The following is a 19,907-nucleotide window of genomic DNA, read 5'->3' on the forward strand; positions in this document are numbered from 1 at the left end:
ACTTGCGCCAGATATGTAGCATTTAAAATGCAACATGAAATCACATTCTTGCTATTTTGTCCTCTTATACACAAAACAAGAAAAAATATGGCCTATTTAGGATTATTCATGAGGCAGGTAATTCACTTTTGAAATATTCGTAATCCTTTATGTTGGAGTGGACCAGTTTAACTACTAGATAAACATTTAAAAGCTTAAGACTCCATATGCCTCAACAAGCACACACAGTCATAAAAATACAGCATTTGGAGATTTTTTCAATGTCATCTTGTTGAATACTGCTTCTACATCACGGAGTATGCTTATTTCTAAAATTTTAAAAGGACGCTGTTTATTCAAAGGAATAAAAAAAATCCCTGTATTATAGTATAATAAAATATTACATTTGAATCTGTGATTTGGCAAACTATGAGTGAAATCCTGAGGGGGGGCGTAGATCTGCAGAGGCCAGGAGTGGCGGAACCATACCGCTACCTCAAAGGCTTCCCGGCTGCCACGGAGCCTAAAAAAGAATTTTTTCAAATAAGAAAAAACAAAGAAGGGGGAAATGCCCCATTGAAGACAGCAAGGCTGTGCCACCAAAAAAGGTGGCGCAGCTCCGCCGCTGCTCAAGGGGACGTTCCCAGGGCGAAAGGGCTGTGGAAGGCAGCTCCACACCCGGGAATGCCCCCCATGCCAGTAGGTTTGCCCCGTGTGGGTGTATACCGGTGCGGGGTCACGCTGGCTCCAAAAGAATTACTCCCCCTTTCAGGAATGGGCTGTTGGTCTAAAAAAAAGGATAAGGGAGCTTCAGAAGTAGTCCCTGTTATCTGAACGTGAGAAAATATCGTAATGTGCCCCAGGGCTATTTGAGTTTGTGAAAAGGATGCAAAGAGGAAGCCATAATCCCCTTCTCCCATTTGCGCATCATGGTCCCAATCTGAAGTGGCTACCAGGTTCCTGGGATCTGGGTCCCCAGTGGAGAACTGCAATGTGCACATCTGACAGTCCTTGTGGCAGCCCCAGCCCCAGGACTGTATATTGAAGGCCTTCAGATCACACATTCAGCCATGAGGCAAACTGTAGCCATGTACTTGTATATGCGCATGAATGAACTGGTCACAGTATTGTACTTAAAAACCCATATCCCTCTATGTATTAGATATGAGTAAAAACTAGTTGCTCACACTCAGTTATAGCAATGGAATGTCTATATGAACAGCGTTCACTGTTCAAGCAGTATGAAATTTCAGTTAGAAACTGAAAGCATATTCCATGCAAGACAATCAGCTCAATCAAAGCAGTGTTTTATGACAAATTGTGATTATGGAGACAGGTCAGCCTCATTTCAAGCCCCACTTTAAAAGAGCAGTAGGTAAAGTTGGCAGGTGTTGAGATGTGTGGTCTCTCTCCTACAGTTTCCCACTTGGCTTGCCACAGATCCTCCGGTCCTGTCTTGGCACTAGGGCTGTTGAAAAAAAATAGGTAAAATTCGGATTCAGCAAAATTCGGCCCATTTTGATTCAGGAAATGCAAAAGTCCGAACTCCCCCAATTCGGATTCGTGGAATTCGGCGCCAAGTTCCGAGTTCAGGAAAAAATTCAGCCGAATAAAGCCATTAAAAACACATTCAGGCCTTTCCATGGCTCCGGGAGGGGGATTTTTGGAGGTAGAGGTCCCAAGGTTTTTGGAGGTAGAGGTCCCAAAATTTCAGCGTAGCTTGAGGGAGCCCTTCTTGCAAGAACCCCCAAGTTTTGTAAAGATTGGGTCAGGGGGTCCTGAGATATGGGGCCCGGAAGGGGTCCCCCAAAAAATTGCCCACAGGAATAAAGGCATTAAAAACACATTCACACCTTTCTGCGGCTCTGGGGGGGCATGTTTGGAGGTAAAGGTCCTTCTTGCAAGAACCCCCAAGTTTTGTGAAGACTGGGTCAGGGGCCCCGAGTTATGGGGCCCGGAAGGGGTCCCCCATCTGCCCATTGGAATAAAGCCATTAAAAGGGATGCACTAAAACGAATGACAAGTCAGCCCATTGGAAGCAATGGGAGAGGCTGCCCAGCCCATTGAAGATAATGGGAGAGGGGAATGTCGGTTGACTTGCATTGACTCCGCTGAAATACGTTACAGGGGATGTACTAAAACGAATGCCAGGCTAGCCCATTGGAAACAACAGCCCATTGGAAACAATAGGAACCAGCCAGAGAGACTCACTGACCCACAGTTAACTCCACATGAAGTTGGCAACCAGTGAAAACAGTAGAAAGCACAGTCCCACACAGAGGCAATCAAGCCCACTCCCCAACAGAACAGGTAAACCCACCCCCCTTTGGCTTCCCCCCTCACACAAACACACACACAATATCCCCCCCACATACACTCACACAGGGAAAAAATTATATAGAGAAAAGCCCCCAAATGGGTCTTATTGTGGATGTCTTCTTCTCTTCTATCAGGAGCAGGGACTGGGAGGACTCAGGAGTAATCCTATCCAATACGATTCTAGCAGACTCACACACACATACTCTCTGGCACGGGAGGTTTTGCCTTGGATTTGCTGCTCTCTAGATGCACATTAAGGATTGCCTGCTCCCATTCATTCCAATGGGTGGATTGGGGGGACCCCATAACTCAAAATTAATTGCCTTTTAGTCAGACCCCCGGGCTGGGGTAATGGTACGGCCAAACTTCTGAGGCAACCAGACCCCCAGGCCGGGGTAATGGTATGGCCCAACTGCCGAGGCAACCACCAGACCAGACCCCCGGGCCGGGGTAATGGTACGGCCCAACTCGAATGTGTTTTTAAAGGCTGTAATGGGCAGATGGGTGGGGGGACCCCTTCCGGGGCCCAAAACTCGGGACCCCCTGCCACAATCGCCACCAAACTTTGGGGTTCTTGCAAGAAGGGTCACCTCAAGCTACGCTGAAAGTTTGGGACCTCTACCTCCAAACATGCCCCTCCCGGGCCGTGGAAAGGTGCGAATGTGTTTTTAATGCCTTTATTCCTGTGGGCGATTTTGGGGGGACCCCTTCCAGGCTCCATAACTCAGGACCCCCTGCCCCAATCATCACCAAACTTGGGGGTTCTTGCAAGAAGGGTCACCTCAAGCTACACTGAAAGTTTGGGACCTCTACCTCCAAACATGCCCCCCCAGAGCCGTGGAAAGGCACGAATGTGTTTTTAATGCCTTTATGGTTATGCTGCTGATTCAGAGCCCCCGAATTTGCCGAATTTATTCGGCGATCGCCCTGAACTTGCCGAATTCGGCTCGTTGTTTTCCCACCTTTTTTGAATTTGGTTCCATCCGAACTAGAAACCGCCGAATCGGGGAAAAATCGGCTATTTTTTTGTTTGGGGCGAACCGAATCGACAGCCCTACTTGGCACTCTTCTGCAGCTTCTCCCATTGCATGGCAAATTGCTAGAACATCCAATATGAGTCTGGAAAGGCATTTTTGCAGTATTTACTTTATTTACAAAATAAAGATAGAGCATAGGTAGGGGCACAAAGGCCTTCTTCAGGGCAGCAGAAGCAGTACCCCACATATATAAGTGAGAGAGAGAGATATATCCTGCCCCCAAGATGCTCCAGCCAACTGAGAGTAGTGTAAGTTGGCCTCTTTCTCTTCTCTTCCAGCCTCTAAGCTGCCCTTTTTCACAACGAAGCCCTTTAGCTGGAATGGAGGTTACCTCCTCCAAGCCCTAATGACTGACTTGGACACAGTCATTTCCTCATAATTAAGGCTCACTGAGAGTAATGTTGACAATCATAGAAGAATGCTACCATTCCTCTTGTCATGGACTGTGGCTTACTCCAGGTAGGCCATTTTAGGCCAAGCCCGTACGATAGAGCTATTCACAGTAAATGTATTCCCCCAGAGCTCGCAGCAATGTTTTTCTTGGGGGTTCCTGGATTCCCCCCCAGTGTATATGGAAACCACCCCTTTCTGTCTAACTGTCACCATTTTGCTATCATCCCAGGTGGAATGGAGCCATCCACTTCGTTATTCAAGGAAACCATATTGGCCTCGTACACTAAAACCTTGTGGGATTTTCAGCCAGTTTAAAGACTCCCAGCATTTAATTTCTTTATGGGCTCGTTAGATAGTTACTTTTTCTTTTTTTCTTATTTTGATCTCAGTGTGACATTGTTCAGGGCCGAATTGGCCATGTGAATCAATATCATTAAAGTAAAATACTTTACAGTGTAAGGCCACAGAGCTAATGTGAAGGATCTAATGCGATCTCCTTTCCCGATGTTCCTTAGTCACTCAACAATTGAAGTTTTTAACAGATAAGCCTCAACCCACTAAATTTTTGATTGGCCTTCCTCCTCCCGAAGCAAGCACAGTTCAGTTTGAGCTGTCCTGTTTTCACGGTTTGGTGACATCTACTGGATTGTATTGTAATTCTGGGTTTGCCCTCCCCTGAAAGGATTGCAATCCAGTCTGGGGTGCTCAATGGTGGACATAATGAGGAAACACAAAGTGCATTGCATTACACTGGCTTTTAATTAGAGAGGCGGTATGAAGATTTCTATTATTAATTCTGCCACAGTCAGGGAGAAGAGAAACATTTATGTTAATTATTCTCAGTACTCTTTTCCCCTTTTTAATGAATGTCCTTTTGAGGTAGGCAAAGATGAGGGGAAATGGAAGTACTGAAGGGAAAAGAAGAAACACATCTCTGGAAGGAGAGGAAGGTCCGTGGCAAACCTTGTACTTCACTGGCATGCCGTGTTGTTTTTTTACCTTCAAATATTGCCAAAAAGAGAACAGCTCTTATAAATGTACAAGAAAACAGATTTTCGAATTCAGAGTTGTCATACAGCTCAAGAGATGCAAACTCCAGAGAACATAGCTTGGGTGTGATCCTCAGCCTCCGCACCTCCCACTAGCACTTAGCCCCAGCACTTGTTTCCAATATCATGCTTCATGCTTAGCAAAATGAAGCAGGACTGGAGTGCCTCTAGGCATATGCAGAATGCCTTTCTGTTACTGAGTCTCCATGCTTCTGGAATTAAATTATAATAGTTTCTGGCTGTGACTTCCAGTCCTTTTTTGTGCCCCTCTCCTGAAAGATGTCAAGGAGTTCCTATCATTCACCATTTGTCAAAGAAGAACCCTACGTAGATGGCTTAACCCTAAAACACATGGAAGATACACTGGTGGTTCCCATAAAGATCACTGTCATTCTCATCTTAAATAGATTTTCACCTGAAAGATGAAGCAAAGCTGTCTACACATTATGATAAAGGGGATTGGTATTTGTTCTTATTTACTAGAAAAAGAAGAATTGGTTTTTATATGCCGACTTTCTCTATCACTTAAGGGAGACTCAAACCAGCTTACAATCACCTTCCCTTCCTCTCCCCACAACAGACACCCTGTGACGTAGGTGGGGCTGAGAGAGCTCTAACAGAGATAACTTGTCCAAGGTCACCCAGCTGGCTTTGTGTGTAGGAGTGGGGAGATAAATCCAGTTCACCAGATTAGCCTCCGCCACTAATGTGGAGGAGCGGGGAATCAAACCCAGTTCTCCAGATCAGACTCCACTGCTCCAAACCACTGCTCTTAACCACTACGCTGCTCTGGTACTGTTCCTGCTCTCACCAGATCAGCCTCCTGCATGAAGACAGCATAAGGGGCATTCTTACATCCTTTCATATGTGCAGGAGAAAAAGCTGATTGCATATGGAGAATGCATTCATTGCCCAGATCTATAGGGCACCGTTGCTTGGAGAGACATAGGCAGCTGGCATTTTAGTTTCTTAGAATTGTGATCTTTGATTCCAGAGGGTTCAGGGTGGGCATTTAGTGGGTAAGAATGGCTCAGTGGATCTCTGCAAAAGCCAAGCGGCTTTCTTTCTTTTGGATGCTCTATACTGGACCCTGGCAATCAGAGCCAGTTCTAGGGTTCAGCCCTAGCTCAAACTGAAGCCTTTTGGCTCAGTGGGCATCCAATTGAGAAAATCTATGACTGATGGGTATGTACTGGAGTGGAGAGGTGAGTAAAAGGCCAAGGAACTTATGCACCTGCATGGGGAAGAGTTCTATTTTAAGTGCTTCAACACTGTAGCTGATTTTAGTTATGAATGTGCCCATTACTTTGAAATTTGGCTTTAAATATTTGCCTGCTTTTGGAAACTGCGGTTTCTGTGTCTAACGTATTAGGCTTGGGGTTATACTATAAGGGGCAGGATAAAGGAATCTTCCCTTTGGCAGGATACATTAATAATAATAATATAATTAAATGGCATCAATTTGCAGCTGACTCATGGCAACCCCAGGACCATGGGGTTTTCAAGACAAGAGATGAACGGAGGTGGTTTGCTTGGAGCTAGTCTGGGGTATTCAGGCTCCTAGGATACATTACCAATTATTGAGGATGCATTATATTCAGAAAAGATGTAAAGGTATAGGATCAATAGCATGAGTCAGATGCAAGAGCTCTGGTTCATGAAAGTTTATGCTGGAATAAATTCTGCTTGTCTTTAAGGTGCAACAGGCAAACAAGCAAAAATTATTCTGTTTTCCAGGTACTGCAGCCAACCCTGTTTAAGCCACCCTGCTCCCAAGATGGGCTATACACCAAACCAATAATTACACCGCCCTAAGCATGTTTACTCTACCGTAAATCCCACTAAGCTCAGTGTGGCAGACTTCCAGGTAAGTGTGCTCAGAACTGCAGACGAACAGCACAATCCTATCCATGCTTCCTCTGAATTTGGTCCCCTTGACCTTCTTCCTACCCTACAATTGCATCTTGGTGGGACTTGGAGCAAGCACCCATAGGCTCTTTCTGCAGGTGCACAACCAGACTGTTTCATCCGGGCACACTTTCCCTTAGGGATGCCCCCTGGGCTCTCTCTCTGAGTGTCATCTCACACTTTAGGGCTGCCTGATCTTGTCGAGATCTGGGAAGCTAAACAGGGTCAGCCCTGGTTAGTACTTGGATTAGTACTAGTACCTGGTTAGTACTAGTACCAAGGAAGAAGAGTCAGCACGCAGAGGCAGGCAATGGCAAACCACCTCTGCTCATCTCTTGCCTTGAAAACCCTACCCCGTTGCCCTAAGCTAGTGGGGACTTAAGGGCGCTTTCCCGCCAGCTGCCTTCAAAGCCTGGTCTGACTTTCATAGAATCATTTATGCACGGGAGGTTTTGCCTTGGACTTACCACTCTCGAGAGGCACATTCCCCCCATCCAAAGTCTCCAAACTCAACAATAAGCCCCCATGCAGAGCTCTGAGAATTCGGACGGGGGGGGGGAATGTGCATCCAGAGAGGGGCAAATCCGAGGCAACACTCCCCATGCATAAAGGGCCCTAGAGTTGGAAAGGACCGCGAGGGTCATCTAGCCCAACCCCTCTGTGCTCTTTGACCTGCCTCCCCCCCAGGCGCGCGTCCCACGCCGTCGCTCCTCTCCCTGCCTTTCCCCCTCGGCTCCCGCGCTTCTCCCCGGGCGCTCCCTCGCAGGCGTCCAAGGCAGCCGGGCGATTTGCTCGGCCGGCGGCGCGTTCGCGGCTCCGGCGGCGCCGAAAGGCGGGGCCTGGGCGGCTCCGGGGCGAGCGTCATTGGAAACCCGAGCGCCCGGCTGCTTTCCACTCGCTCCGTTCACTGGCACAGGAGGGAGACGCTCCCGGGCGCAAGGAGGACTATCGCTGCCGGCGTTTTCCCACCTCTGCCCGGACTGGCGGACTGGGACTTGGCTTTCCCCAGCCGGGAAGAAACTAGCTCGGGGATTCCCAATAGATAGATGGAGAGGGGTCTGTTGCGACCACTGGAGTCCGTAAACTGATAGGCAGTATAATGGCCCTTCGGTATTGAGTGCTTCAGTGGCCGCTGGGTGAGTAGACGCGCGCTTCGAAGCAGTGGGCGACCACGCACGGTGGCTGGAGCCTCCTTTCTTCCCTGTTCCAGCCAGGATCCAGCCAGGATCGAACGCGCGGCCGCGCGTTCGATCCTGGCTGGATCCTGGCTGGAACAGGGAAGAAAGGAGGCTCCAGCCACCGTGCCTTGTCGCCCCATTGTTAGCTGGTGGGATCGATGATGGTATTTCCAGCTCCCGGCGTCAGGCGAAATGCAAATAATGGGCGACTTTGCGCCTTGCCCGGATTTATCCCTTGTTCCTCCGCGGAGTCCGGTTCAGGCTGGAGCACGCGACACCTGCGCTGGGGGAGGGGGGGGGAGCGGCGAAGCAGTGCCAGACTTTCCGGAGGCAGGAGAGAGGGAGGGAGGGAGCGAGCTTGCCGTGGGGCTCCTCCCCAGGCACAAAAGCGCTACCGAACTGCAACTTTCTGCCCCCCACCCACCCCCCGCTTTACTGTTTTGCCGCTTTCCTTCTCCTCCCAGGAACAACGAGGCTTGGGTTCGGGACGCGGGGCAAGGCAGCGCGCTCCGGTTGCCAGTGTGGCTTAAGACGCGTGCGGACTTTCTGTTGGCCGTGATGCGCGGGAGGTTCCGCCTTGGATTTGCTGCTCTCCAGATGCACCTTTTTTTTCCTCTCCCCCGAGTTCTCAAAACTCTGCATGGGAGCTTATTTTTTAGTTCTGAAAATTGGGATGGGGGAAACCGTGCGTCTGGAGAGCGGCAAATTCAAGGCAAACCTTCCCGTGCATAATTGCCCTGTATTCCACTTGGCAGGCAGCGTGGAGTTCCGGCTTGCTGCTCACTCCGAAATGACACGGAATGTAGTGCGGAAACAATATGATTGGGAGGGGGGTGGTAAATACAAAGAAAACAGGTATCACTTTGAAAAAAAAAAGTTTTTAATTCCCCATTCCGTTCCCAGAGGTTCAGGAGGCTGCAAGAATTTAACGATGGCGCGTGCACCGCAACCCTGTGGTGCCTACTCGGGAGTAAGCCCCATTATGTAAAGAGCTTGCTCTGAACGATTGCAGCCTGAGTTCTAGGGGGGGGGGGGGTCCTATGTCTATTATGATGATTTAAAAGAAAAGCTGGACAGTCGTGAGCTCGGATTTTATGGGGAATTGTGATTTCATCATAAAATGCAAATTCCTGAGGAGTTTAAAAAGTAAAATAGGGGACACTTCTTGTCTTATATCAGAGGGGGGGAAATTGATTTTTCAAATTGGTTTCCACTGCCCCCCCCCTTCCCAATATAATTGACATGCTCATTGCATAACTTCTTCCCTCTGCTCCCTCCTGTATTGGAAACAATAGATTCTACAACTGTGGAATACTAATCTCATTGCTTTTATTAAGCTCCCAAGTGCAGCGTGATTGGCCATTTGTTTTGCTCTAACAAAGCAATCTTATAAGATTTAGAAGCATTCCGTCCCTCGCAGAAAGGATTAGGGAGAAAGGTATCCTATCAGATAGTAAGACCGAGGGAGACTGAATTGAATTATTCCTCCCACCCCCATACATACAAAGGCTGCCTATATAAGTAATGCAAAAATTGGCCACAATTTCTGTGCCCTGTAATTGCATTAGTTGTAAGTACAGTTGGAAGCTCCCTCTGTTGCCAGGTTGAGGATATATTACAGGACGTGATCTTTGGTGCACGTGCCTTCACATGTAAAGTGATACAGAAACCGAACATTACCTGTCTTTTAATCTCTCCCACAAGCTGTTGGCAGTCTCCTTTGGTGTTGACTGGGAATGACTCAGACAGGAGTGGTCCCTCCAGGTCATGTTGATCTAAGTTTGAGGTTGGCAGTGAGTTTGTGGACCTGTCAGTTCCCCTTGAAACTTTGCCTGCTCCATTTCCAGTTCAATATTCTGAAGGCTGCAACCTGAAATCTGGGGCCTGGCTCGAGAATTGGACATAGTCAAGAGTGTACCAGAGGCTGTACAGCGCAAGAGGATTTGCTTGACAGAGCGAGTTCTTCTGCAGCAGGTGCGAGCTTCCTTAGAGACAGTGTAGTCTAAATGTGCGCAAAGAAAGAAGTCTGAAATATCTTTTTGAGTTTGCCTGAGTGGAATGTAGCTGAGTGCATTGGGGAAGTCTTGTGCAGAGTGTGAAATATGAGGATAAAGGCTTTTGGCTTGCTGTCACCACTCTGGGAGTATAGTATTCCCAGTGCTACAGGGCAGGTGCTGAATGCTCCTGGCTCCCGCAGATGAACCTGTGGATGCTGCGGTGGCACTAGGAAGAGGAGGTGTTGCCGAAACGGTGATGAACCATAGGGTGCTTAATCATTCCAGAAGGGATTTGTGGCCTTAGAAACAGCCCCTGTCACTGATTCAAAGGACTGATTTTAATGTTATAGTCGAATACGAAGCCTTTATTGGCATTAGTTTAATGTTATAGTTATGTTTCTCTTGTCATCTTTCTGGATTTCCAGGATCTGTCTGGGGGAGATCATGAAAAACTGGGGGGGGAGGGGTGGCATGAAAAAAATGTTGCATGGGAGTTGAAGTTATAAGGGAGGTGGTGATTTGGCATCGGTATAGATTCTATGGTTACGGTAGAGGTACTTCTGGTGAACGTCCTACTGGAATGAATGGAGCTGCTCAAGAGCAAGGCAATAGTGCAGGAGAACTTTGCAGTGGACATACCATTTTTTAAAAAAAAACTGAACGCACTGGAACTTGAGGATTCTTTGTAGTTTGTATCTGCTGTAAATGTAGGAGAACTGGGAAGTTGGGTGTGGGTACTTGATGTCTTGGGAAAGGAACCTGGAACTTACTTATACATGGGCATACTCTCTTCTATAATGTCCCAGTGAAGTCCTATGCTGTAGGTTTGGGGGCCAGAATATTCCTAAAAGGCAGCGTCGTGTAGTGGTTAAGAGTGGTGGATGTTAATCTGGTGAACTGGTTTTCTTTCCCCACTCCTCCACATGAAGCCTGCTGGGTGACCTTGGGCTAATCACAGTTCCCTCAAAACTCTCTCAGCCTCACCTACCTCACAAGGTGTCTGTTGTGGGGAGGGGAAGGCGATTGCAAGCCACTTTGAGCCTCCTTTAACGGTAAAGAAAAGTGGGGTCTAAAACCAACTCTTCTTTTTCTTCCCCTCCCCCAGCTCATCTCTTTGCTGTTGTTCAGTGACACTTTTTTGTCCAATCAGCAACTCCTCCAACATTTTTTCCCTGGCTTTGTGTCCCCATCCAATTGGGAATTATGTAGCTAGTGTGACTACACCATGATGTGGTCCTGTGTAGCTCATCAGATTTGACCACAGGCAACCCCACAAAGCCAGGTCAGAGTTAGGAGAGTACTTTCTGCACATGCTCTGAATGGACATATACCTTCATCCAAGTCCATAGCTTCCCTTTATTGTTAGAAGATATACACTCTTCATAGCTTAACAAAAATGTTGATGAAAATAGCCAGCCATTCAGCTCAGATCTACTATGAAGCCTGCATGTATCTTTTTTCTGTTTTAACATTATTATCATTGTCATCATCATGATGATCATTTTAGGTGCTTGGAATGATTTACATGAGGAATACCCTACCTTTGTGAGATAGATTAGGCTGAGAGACTTCCCTGTGAGCTTCATGGTTGAGAGCGGATTTGAATTCTGGTCTGTGGGGCCAATGCCATTACACTAGTCAACTCATGTATAGAACTTACTATTCTGTTGATGGGTATATACATAGTGCTTCTTAGAGATGCTTTTTGAAAAAGCATGACTGTAGCTGTTACCGCACTTGTATTCGCAGCAATGTATTAAGAGTTTTAAAATGTTATAAAAAATACTGTTCACACTTTCTATGTATTCCCACCGATGTATTAAGAGTTTGAAAACATTATAAAAAATACTGTTCGCACTTTGTTTGGCCCCTTTAGCTATATAAAGCTGTGAAGACGTTTTCCAACCATTTATAAGCCGTGGTATCCAAAAACCCTTTTAAAGCTATTTTTTTACAACATTTTCAAACTCTTAATACATCGCTGGGAATACAAAGTGCGGTAACCCCCTGTGTTAATCACTTTATCTAAACCTCAGTTACAGAATTGGAAAGTCCACTAGGGAGGGTATCTAATTGAATTCTTTGCAATTGCAGATTATAGAACATTAACCAGTTGTTGTTATTTAGTAAATGTATACCCCACCTTCTCCTTGCAATAGCAGGGCTCAGGACGGTTTACAACATGAAATAAAAACATTAATCCATTGACACGCACTGCACAATAGTAAAATACAATCAGCAGATTACATAAAAAATCTAACCACGAGGGCTTCTAAAGTTACATAATACCCTCCCAATGGTAAAACAATCATAAGTTTAAGTGGGATAAAATCAGGAGGGACAACTAACATAAATAGCTCAATTTAGACTTATTGGGTTGCATCCCACTGATCCATTAACACCAGTGCTTATCTCTGGCAAGAGGCTTATTTTCTGGAAGAAGAATCATGTGCATCAGGGGAAAGCATGTGCATAGTAGATGCCTCCGTTAGCAAACTGGATCCACAGAATCCAGTCCCACATCTATGTATATACATTCTGCAGTATCTTCAGAAGATTATGAGTGTTGATTGGGCAGTGTTCAAAATCCCTTGTTCATACAGTCGCTTTGCATTCTCTGCACCATATCAATGTGTGCAAACACTGGTGTTCCTGTACATTCTCCATTAAGTCAGCCACACCACAAACATCAGATCAAATGTATGGTTTTATCATATTTTAGCATCTCCTAGCCTCTGTGAACTATGTATTATGAGGTGGTGGCACAGTTCATATATGCTTTTTGTCATTGCTCCATACTTCTGTCATTCCAAGCATGGAAAAAGAACAGTCAGTCTTGAGCTAAGCTACTTGTGAGCTTACTATGGCAACTATGGGTGTCGGATTGCTCAGGGGGGAACGATCCTTGTAGTGCACAGTTAACATATATTCAAAGGACTGAGTCTGTGATGTCAAAGCTGCATTTATATCAAGTACGTTCCATGTATTCTAGGATTTTTGAACCTTTGGGGCAAAGCATCCTCAGTTCGACCCCTTATTTTGCAATATGTGACCTGTCCACCATGAATTCTTTTGTGCTGCCACCAGCCTTTTTGGGGATCCTATGCCAAGTGAGCGTGGTGGTACTGTTGAGATTATGGGTTCTTGGCAGTTGTGGTGGCCTGGCTTCTGGTGTTTGTGGGAAGGGGGCACTTTCGCACATGCTGAATAATGCACTTTCAATCCACTTTCAATGCACTTTAACGATAGTTTGCAAGTGGATTTTGCCATTTCACACAGTAAAATCCAGCTTCAAAGTGCATTGAAAGTGGATTGAAAGTGCATTATTCAGCATGTGTGCTTTGTCTCGCAGGTATTCTGTTTTCAGTTTTATCCAGAACTTTACATCCCTAGTAGACTTGGGTCCTTTTTATATTTATAAAGAGTACAGTAAAGACAGAGGTCTAAAAATATCAAGACGTTTTCATTCATGAAACCTTATCCCCCAGCCTTGCTTTGCTCTGCCTTGACATTTAGCATAATTATTTTTCCAGCAGGTGGGAATCCTCCTTATTGAAATAAACTGAGAGTGATCCTTACTGCTGGGCTTACTCCGCTGACAGTTTGCTTTAGAGTGCTGCAGCTTCTCTTTAGCGCTGGCACTGCCAGACTCTTTGCATTTTAGAAAAGAACAATCCAAAGCCAACCCCTTCCCTATTGCCTGGTCTTTGCCTGGCAAAATATACCAATAATAATATTTTTTGCAATTGGTACTCCATCTTGTAAAACAGGTCAAACCATAATGACCCCCTCTCTCTTTCTCTTTTGTTTAGGTTTCGTGTCTTGGATATTACATTTAACCTCTGAAGATAATGACATTTCTCCAACTCCAAGTGTTGATCGGGGTGCTTGTTTGCTCATGCAATGTAAATGGATCTTCACAGCCTCAGGCCAGGGTGTTCTTAATGTTCAATGGTAAGAGAACAGATAAAACATTCCGACAAATGTTATCGTAGAACATTTTATTCTTTCCTTTTGCGCCAGTTACAAGGCAGTAAATAACACTCTAGCTTGAACAAGGCAGTAAATAACACTCTAGCTTGAAAGAGAGGAAAAGGGAGAAACTGGTGGTGGTGGTGGGGACTTTAGACCTGTCTTTGCTGAACAGGAATTCTCTCTGCCACTGAGTGGCCTTGCCTCACTGTCCTGCTATTCTTCTCGACATGTATGCAAAAAGAAGCGGGAAGCACGTAGGATTGTCGACCTCCGGGTGAGGCCTGGAGATCTCCTGGAATTACAACTGATCTCCAGATTATAGAGATGAGTTTCCCTGGAGAAATGGCTCCTTTGGAGGATGGACTCTATGGCATTATACCCTCCCTCAAATTCTGCCCTTTGCTGGCTCCATGCCGAAATCTCCAAGAATTTCTGAACTCGAGATTGGCAACACTAGAAACATAGGGCCCTTGCTTTCTGAGCCATGAGCACTAGCAGCAGGTCATTCTAAAAATGCAGAAGAACAAATAATGGCAGCTCAGTAGGGGCCTTGTGACCTAGCAGGAGAGGCTCCACAAACCACTTGAGGGTCACCACTCATGGGTCGAAGACCTTTGATTTAAGGGTCATGGTTCCATATATAAAATTATTTATTTACATAGAGATTGCCGGAGAGGGGGGTTGAATTTAAGTAAAACAATAGATGAATGTAGGATCCACTGATGCCTCAAAGTATGCTTTTATTTTCTGCCTTATTATCAATAGTTAAAGGCTGTTCAGTTGTAGGACTCTTCTTTCTGGGACCTTGGGTCAGCATAGAGAGCTCTCTAGGGTACTTCAGTTCCCATTTGGCTGGCTAAGAAGTAGGTCAGTTATGTTATCTGTTACCTTAGGACCGAATAGATTTGTGCAACTGGGAAATAACATATCAACGGCTCATGACCCATACACAATATCGGAAAGCAGCCTGGGTCATCCATAGGTAGTCGTGGGAAGCAGGGTGTGTATGAAAAGTCCTCCACTTGAAGGCTTTGCATCTGGATCTGTGTGTGTGTGTATACTGTAATATACAGGTGAACAGCCTACTGTTACCTTTTGTGCCTTCCCACCTAGGAAATCTTGAGCAAAGGTGGATAACAAGTATGTTCCACTTTAGACATTCTCCGTAGACATTTTCTCTTTAGCAGGTCCCAAAAAGCACCTTGGCTGTGTGCCAGGAAGTTGCTGAATCCAATGTGTCATTCAGTCCATCAAAAGAGAGCCTCAACTCCATTGCAATACCAAGAAAAGCATGGCTAGGAAATATCTTTCACATTTGGAATTTTTTCGGCTTGGGTACATTTCAGGGCATGCCAGGAATGATTTTGCAATTATATCAGATTTGGGCCAATTAAAAAGTGCACACTGCCAAATGAATGCATCACCCTGTAGGTCTGACAATCCAAACTGCTTGTTAAGTGGAATAAGAGAGTCAGCCAGCAAGCTCCGTGAATGGTGTATGTGTGTGTGTGTGTGTGTGTTAATCCCGAAGGTAATAAATGGGACAGAAAGGAACACAAGAGGAATCAATTGGATAAGCCTTTCTGTCAGTCAATCCATTCAGGCTTTTCTCTCTTTTTTAATTACGGACTGTTTGCTCTCTCGTTGCTACAGTCTCCTAAGTGTCTAGAAGGCTGTTTTGCTGGCTTAATTATTATTTGCTTGAAACTGTGACTCTTCCAGATGTCTTTTTAGAAATATAACGTGCATTAATGATCTTTAATTAAAAAAACAATAACCAACCACTTGCCTCCCATGAAGTTTTCCTTTGTGCGTGGAAAGAGTTGAGTTTAGGGTTGCCATATTCCCCCTGGCCATTGGCGTAAGGGGGGGGGAGGCGGGTAGAATTGCCAACTACAGGCTGGGAAACTCCTGGGTGGAGCCTGAGAAGGTCAAGGATCTCAGTGGGGTACAATACCATAGAATCCACCCTTCAAAGCATCCATTTTCTCCAGGGGAAGTAATCTCTGTCGTCTGGAGATGAACTGTAATTCTGGGAGATCCCCAGGCCCCACCTGGAGGCTGGCATCCCTAGCTTGTGTTTCATACTAAACGCCTTCTCCTGCTCAGAGTATTTCTGTTTATCTCATTTTTATTCCATTCATCCCCCAGTGAGCTCAGGTGGGCATGCATGATTCTCCCTTCCTCATTTTATCCTCACAGCATCCCTGTGAAGTAGGCTAAACTTAAAGACAGAGTGGCTGGCCCAAAATTACTCCATGAAATACATGACTGAGTAAGAATTTAATCTCATATAGTCCTCCCTCCAAAGCTGCCACTACCTCTAGGGGGAACTGATCTCTGTAGTCTGGCGATAAGTTGTAATTCTGGGAGATCTCCAGGGCCTACCTGGAAGTTGGCAAGCCTAACCTGGCCCATAACACATGAGCTCCATGTACTCAATGAAGGCCTATTGTAGTTTCTACTAGAAGTTAGTTAGTGAGCATCACCCAGTGATCACTTTCTTGGGATTGAGTGCTATTGAACATAGTGGGGCTTCATTCTAAATGAACCGGCATAGGATTAGACTATACAGGTATGTTGGGATAATTTTTTTTTAAAAGGCAATGTCAGTTGCATCGTTACATTAGCCTAGCTCTAGGAATCACCAGAAACTAGGAATTACCGGAATATGATTTGAGTTTCTGCGATTACTAGAGTTATCCTACGTCTCTTCCAGGTTTCCCCCAGAAGTGACAGGGTACAAGTCAAGCAGATTCTCTTCCAAAATTATAAACAAAATTGAGGTGCGGGGAAGAAAGAAGAGGATATCATCCTTGGACAACTGCTTGCATGCACAGGCTAATATTAATTATGAAGTTAATAAGGCCATCAAAGATGAATCACTTTGTCTATTGAACCCGGATGGCTCCTTAGCAGAGGCAGCTAAGTGTTAAAATAATTTTGAGACCTCAAAAGCCATAGTTTTTCAGAAGATTCAGGGTTTCATTTGCTTTTATCTGCAAAATCTCGATTGAGCAGCTGTTTCGCATACAGGTCTACCTTTGTTCTGAATTATGTATAGGAAATAGTTAATGATTCCCAGCTCAGGATTAGACTTATAGGAATATATTTTAGACGGCTATCACTTTCAAAAAAAGTAAACAATGGATGGAATTCAAGTTTCATTGACTCCCAGTTCAAATGAATGGGACTGAAAATGTGCTAAGCTTTGGCTGAATCTCACCCAGTATTTATTTCAAAATAAAATCTACTCACTTCATTAAGAGCAATTAAAAAGCTGGGAAGTCACTAGGCAATAACAGCACTTTCCCCAAGTGTCAACATTTTACAAAAAGATTTAATATAACCCCTGTGGATCATTCTTTTTTTCCTTTTAATTTGCCCTTGACAGGGTTTCTTTTATCTCCGGAGCAACAGTAATACTGCTTGTTTCCTAACAATCCCTCATTGTAATGGAAATGCTGCCCTACAGCTTATAAAATGTTCATTTATTATATGGGGCATTTTGTGCAGATGACAGTCCGGCAGCCAGCAGAGGCTGTTCTTTGCTGAAAAGGTCAGTGAGAGACTTGTGGTGGGCATGGTTGTTTTTTAACTTCAAAGAGGAAAGTAAAATGGTGAGAGGTTAAGAATAGACTTTTTTTTAAAAAAGAATTGTGCATCACTTAAGGAGATTTTTTTCTAATTTTGGCTGTTTTGTTAGGAATGTTTAAATATTTGTCAGTCCTAAACACTTTTTTTAACCTAGGGATAATCTTTTTTAAAAAAGCCAAGGGTGTATCAAAACCATACAAATGCTTTCACTACTCTGCTTCTCCTTTGTTTTTATACTTGAGTGAGTTAGGATGTAACTTCAGAAGGCTTTCAATTTTCTCTCTTTGACAACTCCGTGGTTTTTGGCATCTCAGTTTGAGCTCCTGGAAATCAAGACAGGAGACTTAATTCCAACTGTTTCCCATTCAGTTAGTTCCTTGCTTCTGCAAGAATGTTTAAACGTACCCAAAATAAAACCCTTACTTTAGCCCTAGAGCAGAAGAAAATTAAGGATGATGTATCATTCTCCTATATCTAATGTTGAACCTGGCCCCTCTGCAGATTGGTAGACGTAGAGATGGGGGCCAGGTCAAGGAAGGGACATTCTTCTGCACACCTGGGAGACCACCTAGGTATGCAGAAAAATGACACCCCCCCAAATGGAGGGGAGGTTAAGTCCCCCCAAACAGAGGCACATTGTGCTTGCATGGACAATGTAAACAACTGTGCACAGGGAATAGAGCTGCCAGAACTCCTGCAATGGCAGGAGGCCTCTTGCTGGCAGGCTGTTTTGGAGGCAAAAAACCTAGTGGCATTGGCTACATTACTTCCTGGTTTCCCCCAGAAATAATGTAGCTAACATTGTGTCCTCTCCATGTTTTCCTGCCTCAACCCTCTCACCTAGGGTTGCCAACCTCCAGGTACTAGCTGGAGATCTCCTGCTATTACAACTGATCTCCAGCCAATAGAGATCAATTCACCTGGAGAAAATGGCCACTTTGGCAATTGGACTCTATGGCAATGAAGTCCCTTCCCTCCCCAAACCCTGCCTTCCTCAGGCTCCACCCCAAAAACCTCCCAATGGTAGTGAAGAGGAACCTGGCAACCCTACTCCCACCAGTTGCCAGGCCTGACAAATCTAGCACTCTACTGTTTGAATATGTGAAAGGGAACTGAGCAAAGAGGCTGGAGCTGCTTGTGAACAGCTGGAGAGGCCACTGATAAGCCAGCTCCTCATTCATGACTGGCTGGTGTTTCAGCATCCCTACTTCATAGCAAGTGACTTTGGGCTACTCCATTCCAGCCAGACTGGCCTCACAGGGCTGTTGCGACGGTAAGAGAGGAGAGCCACCGTGACAATGGGCGCAAAACTATTGTATCTGGCTAAGAAAAGCTGCTACACACAAACTGACATTGTTATGGGGACTTTTTGCTTACAAAAAGGAGTGAGAGCAAGCACGATCTTCAAGTGGGAACCATATTTAATGCAGAACTGTGTACATTGCCCTGAGCTTCTTGGAGGAAGGTTAGTAATAAAGATGTGTAGTTTGTTTTGCGGTCAAAAGGCTCCCTCTACACAGTTTCTGAGGTAAAATGCATAGTTTTAAAACAGTTTTTGACAGTTTTTGATGTCCATTGCTCTTTTCTCCCACACTGTTGACTTGCACTTCGGAAGGCTTATCAGGCTGAGGGTCCCTCTTGGGTCTCTGGACCTGAATCACAGAATTTCAGGCCTAAGTACCTATCGCTCCATTGTTTGGTGTGAAAGTGTGCCAAAGACTGAATTGTGTGGCTGTTTGTCTTGGAGAGTTGTGCGCAGGAAATTGGGTGCCTTGCCATTTGGTTGCCATGGATCTCCAGATTCTCCTGAAAAGTCTAGCTTGAAAAACCACTAGATATTGACAAAAGTGAGGCTCCTGGTTACTTTCTACCATTCTTCCTTTCCTGATCCTGGAAGCTGAGCCCTGCAGGGGAAACTCCTGCTGACTTTGGTAAATAGCTTATTCTGTTTCCCTTTTGACGTAGAAAGGGAAAGGTCAGAGGCATTCGTAATATCCAAACATTGTTACCAAACTGTGAACACTGGTAATGAATACTGCACAGCAGGCTGTTTCAAGGCAACATTCTGTGCACAAAAGTGTACATGTTGGAGGAGTTTGGAGAATGCTTGGCAACACCCACAGAAGCCGTTGTACCTATCCCAGAGGAGCAGCTGCATGTGTTAAATAATATTCCTTTTGAGCTGGAATTGTAAGGGGACCTTTTGCTCGCCAAAAGGAATCGGATGGAGCACAACCTCTAAGTAGAAACCTTTTTTTAATAACGTGAAAACCCCGGGCATTAAACTACCAGTCACAAGTCCTGTGAAAAAGATTAGCCTTTAAGTTACCTCAGATGACGTTTGCTGTAAGCAGGCAAATAGATTACGTTTCCCTTTTTTAAATATAAAAAAATTAAAAAGGATATTTAAAGAGTTTTGGTTATTGCAAAGGTTTTTTGAAATTATTTTTCAAACAGTTCAGATATATTCTCAAG

At 45.1% G+C, this 19,907-nt stretch overlaps 1 protein-coding gene across 1 annotated transcript in view; it reads left to right on the plus strand.

Moving 5' to 3' along the window:
- The first annotated feature begins 13,688 nt into the window (after positions 1 to 13,688).
- Positions 13,689 to 19,907, plus strand: part of SEMA3C (semaphorin 3C) — a 159,720-nt gene continuing 153,501 nt past the window's right edge. Inside the window, exon 1 of the mRNA XM_056845836.1 lies at positions 13,689 to 13,814. Within this exon, the coding sequence (XP_056701814.1) occupies positions 13,712 to 13,814 (103 nt within the window). The 5' untranslated portion in view covers positions 13,689 to 13,711. The remainder of the gene's footprint in view (positions 13,815 to 19,907) is intronic.

The sequence above is a fragment of the Euleptes europaea genome, chromosome 3 (genome assembly GCF_029931775.1).
Source record: "Euleptes europaea isolate rEulEur1 chromosome 3, rEulEur1.hap1, whole genome shotgun sequence".
NCBI classification, from domain to species: Eukaryota; Metazoa; Chordata; class Lepidosauria; order Squamata; family Sphaerodactylidae; genus Euleptes; species Euleptes europaea.